This window comes from Pteropus vampyrus, unplaced genomic scaffold (genome assembly GCF_000151845.1).
Source record: "Pteropus vampyrus isolate Shadow unplaced genomic scaffold, Pvam_2.0 Scaffold108, whole genome shotgun sequence".
Classification (NCBI taxonomy): Eukaryota; Metazoa; Chordata; class Mammalia; order Chiroptera; family Pteropodidae; genus Pteropus; species Pteropus vampyrus.
In genome coordinates this window covers 1,888,962-1,893,362 of record NW_011888889.1, presented here as the reverse complement: position 1 = coordinate 1,893,362, position 4,401 = coordinate 1,888,962, and the positions used below count along the sequence as shown (strand labels likewise).

General features: G+C 36.8%; 1 protein-coding gene across 5 annotated transcripts in view; it reads right to left on the bottom strand.

The window, feature by feature from the left end:
* The window catches only part of MTUS1 (microtubule associated scaffold protein 1), a 133,908-nt gene that overhangs the window by 91,341 nt on the left and 38,166 nt on the right, over positions 1 to 4,401 (bottom strand). For all 5 annotated transcript variants that reach the window (XM_011365259.2, XM_011365260.2, XM_011365261.2 and 2 more), the window contains exon 2: positions 773 to 3,011. In XM_011365259.2, coding sequence (XP_011363561.1) covers positions 773 to 2,860 — 2,088 coding nt within the window. In that variant the 5' untranslated portion in view covers positions 2,861 to 3,011. The remainder of the gene's footprint in view (positions 1 to 772; positions 3,012 to 4,401) is intronic.

The following is a 4,401-nucleotide window of genomic DNA, read 5'->3' as shown; positions in this document are numbered from 1 at the left end:
AAGTTCCCACTGCCAAAATTAGGCATGAAGACGAGTACACAGGCCTAAGAGTGGCCTGCCAAATGTTTTTAAAACTCAGAAAACTAGTTTCTTCAGGCTCTTGTCAAAATATACACATGTTTAAAGAAAAATAATCTTTGAACTTCACATGAATTCTTTTTTAAATGGAACTATCTAATTCCCCCAAATATCAGACAGGTGCTACAGAAAATATACTGCTTTTTCACTATATTAAGAATAAAATGGGTTTTGTTTATTTTACGTACCAGGAAGCAACGCCTTAGAGCTGAAAGAGACCTCAGATATCAATCACCTTTGGGTCTCAAAAGATTGAGCTGCTTCTTCAACGAGAGATCAGGAGTTATTTTTATGTTGATACTGTTTACCAGCAGCTCCTGCCCTTTCTTAAATGTAGCCTAATACATTTTAAAGTTCATAAACAAACTTTTTCATAAATATAAAATGTAATCAGATGTTTAGCTTCAAATAACTAATCACACTAAAATATTTACCTGCTCTTTTAGCTATTATATTAAAAGGTACATTAATACTCAGTACCAAATACTGAATTCAGGATTTTTTCCCCCAATATGCAGGTTTCCAATTAACATTCTAAAATGCAGAAAAAAGAATTACTAAATAATATATTAACACCTGAAAGCAGATTTTGCACACCTAGTTTTGCAATATTATTGACTATCAGTGACTAATGTAATTGCTAATACCGCTGTTTCCTCCACCATTCCCTGAAGCAGGAAAAAATTTCACTTACCAAAAACAGAGGACCATACTCGAAGGTCTCATTCATAATTTCCTTTTTTAGCTCTTGTTTCTCCATTGGAGTTCCATTTTCACTTTCACCCTTCTTTTCAGGGCTAATCCCATTGCTGTTGGAAGCATATGTCATTTCCAAAACTTCTGTGCTTCCCATTTTAACAGGGAATATGCCTTTGATCTTCTGAAGGAACGTAGCCACGGACGGAGTCGTACATGCTGAATTAGCAGAACTTGCCTTGCTAACATCTTTCTGATTCGATTTCACGGCAGACGTTGTTCTTGGAACCTTGTGGGAAGCATTTTTAGAATGAGTTGCAACATGCACAGCTTGGCTAGTAATGAGCTTATTAAATTGTTGCTTATGTGTCTTGTTAATTAGGATTTCTGCTTTTGTGTCTGCATTCAAGTCAGATCTTGGTGTTTTGCTCAAAACTGTCAACTGTCTTGAGGAAGCCACCGACGAGGGTGATGCACTGGTTAACCGAGGTCTGGGTGAGACCTTTGATAAAGAAGGATCTTTGGGCTGCAATGCTGGTCTGGACATAACTTTTGCTTTGACATTCTTGAAGTTTGGTCTTGGGTAACTTATAATTTCGGTTTTTCTGACTTTGCTGCCTATAGGGGTATTTGTTTTGGTTGTTGATTTTCCTAGATTAGGTTTAGACATGTTCATAGGTACTCCCTTCAACGCTGGTACATTTCTAAGCTCTCGACTCTTCTCCACTTTACTACATTTCCCTGTCCCTTCGATAGGTGAAACAGAAAAGGTTGCATTCGTGGGTTCCAGGACTGGTGTGGACATGCAAATTGTGTTATTTGTGCTCATGAACACATCATTTGTATCCCAAGTAAATTCAAAAGGGGAAGCCACCTTTTGTCTTGATGGGCTACTTGGTATCAAGTCTACAGTACAATTTTGGGTTTCCAAATCCTTTTCATTAGAGGCAGTCTGTGTGTCTTCAGCCACGGAAACTTTATGTTCTGGGTTCAACACTTGGGCTTTACTTTTATCTAAAGCTAGCACCAGTAAAGGGCAGTCATCATCTATGAGACAATCAGACACTGTTTCTGTTAGATTCTGGCCCATTTCCTTTTGCCCATATGAGCTCTCTGAATGTGTCTCACTATTTGGTTCATCTTTGGATAAACAAAAGAACTCCTGTAATACAGATCCACTGGGAACATCCATGCCATCAGAAACTGGTGTTAGGGCTTGTATCTCTTTTTCTCCTACTAGTCTTTGCTGTGACCCATCTGTGTACTCACTGGTGACATTTCTTGAAGAATACTGACACTGATTTTCAACATCTGGAACAAAAACATCAGTTTGCATCACTACATCAGAAAATGCTGTGTAAGTTGTGTCTTGGGCCTCTGCTGCTATAGTTTGAGGGTTTTCAAAGCTGTCTCTATCATAACTCATTGCTTTCACATGTATCTTATCAGAACTGGAAGATGCATGAATGGAACAGGATAAAGATTTACTTCCACTTAAGTCAGTTGGCAGCAGAGTTCCAGTGGTAGGCAATGACTGACTCTTCCCAGTGGCATGATGTGTTATGAAGGTGCAGTTAACATTTTCCACTTTCGTGTCAAATGTTTGGTTTAACTGTAAGGCAGCTGGGTAGTCTGTACAGTTCAAATCATCATCATTAGGTTTCCACACAAAAGGCAAAGATGTCTCAACACTCTGGTCCTGAAATGGTTCTAGGGAATGGTCATTGTTAGGCAAGTACTTGGGTGCCTCTGTATTTACAACTTGTGCAGAGGGCTGACATGTGGAATCTTTATGCATATGTAATACCGCCTTACTAATAAAATCACTTGAAGACTTTTGGTGAGCATGTACATCAACACACTCAGGATTTAAAGAAATATTTTCACCAATGTCCGTAGCAGAGTTGGTTTCATAATCAACCACCATGTCATCTGGGTTGGCAGAATTCCAAATCACATTGTTGGGTAAAGAGTTTTGTGTAGGTGATGATTTTTGGTTGTATGTATATGTGTTTCCATTTTTATCACTGATTAATAAGGACTGCAGTTTATCTTCTGTCTTGTCATCTGAATTATCATCATTCATCCTGAATATTAACTTTAAACCTCTGCCATTTTATTTCTTCTTTAAATTCTTTCAAATAGGAAGGAAGGAAATATCTGTTTCCTAAGTTTTTCAGCACAGTTGAAAGTTTCTTAGTCTAAGATGCTTTGAAGTTGAAATGGCTTCTTGTTCCCTGGAAGAAATAAAATGTTTAACTCAAGTAAATATTAGAAAAATTAACAATTCAGCACTTGATTAATTTCAATCACTTTACTTTTACATTTAGAACCTACAACTATGCAGATGGGCAATTATTAGCTAAAGTATCATCCCCCTTTCAAAAATACTTTTTCATTTGAGGGAATGGGCAGAATGCAAGACAGCAGCACTGTTCAAATTGCCCCTGTGACTGACTTCATATCTGAGATGTCTCCTCCCTACTCCCAGTGATTTTTGTCATAAGAGGAAGAAGCTAAATTTGACAATAGCCATTCCTTCTTGTTGGTTGACAGAGTGACCACTGGTTCTAATTTGTCCAAGACAGTCCCAATTTATACCTGTTGTCCCAACAGAATTAGTAATAATGCCCTTTTCATTTTCAGAAGGGTCCCCTGTTGTTTCCATGTATAGTGATTACCAGACCAATCTCTCTGGCAGGCACAGCAAATGAGCTAAAGATGAATGCAGACTTAAGGTGTTGGCATTTCTCTTTTCCCTGTGGTCATTCCCCATCTCGAACATATTCCATTTTCAAAGTTGAAAAAAAAAGTTGTTGATCCTTAATAAAATGGTACTCTGTTGGAGATGAGTACAAAATATTGAACAGCTACTGTATGACACAGCAATTTTACTCTCCAGTATCGACTAAAGAGAAATGAAAACAAATGTCCACACAAAAACTTGTACACAAACGTACATGATTCTTAAGAGAAACATTCTTAATAGCCAAAAAGTGAAAGCAACCCCAAATGTCCATTAACTGGTAAACAGATAATAAAATGTATATGCATACAAGTGAATATATTCTTCAGTAACAGAAAGGAATGAAATATTGATACATAATACAACACAGACACAATGTTAGAACTGAAAAATATAATATAAAGTGAAAGAAGCCAGTGACAAAAGACTACATCTTATGTGAAACCATTTACGTGAAAATGTCTAGAATAGACAAATCTATAGAGATATAAGGTTGATCAGTGATTCTCTAAGGCTGAGAAAAGGTAAGAGAGACAAGAACAAAGAATGATTGCTGATTGGGATGGTGTTTCATTTGAGGGAAATAAAAATGTCCTGAAGATTATGGTTATGGTTGCACAGTGCTGTAAATATGCTGAAAACTATTAGACATCTAAAATTCATAAAAAAAAAAAATCTGAAAGCTTTCGAATCCAAGGATTTCTGCAAATAACTAAAGTTTTATTATGCTTTTAGTCAAACTGAAGTGCTTAAGAAAGGCCCAAATGTTCAAGCCAGGACTGCACATAAGGCACAGATAAACATTCACTTGAATTAACTTTCTAATCCTGATATTTTATATCAGATGTCACAGTTCTGTTCTGAATAAAATAATCTGTGAG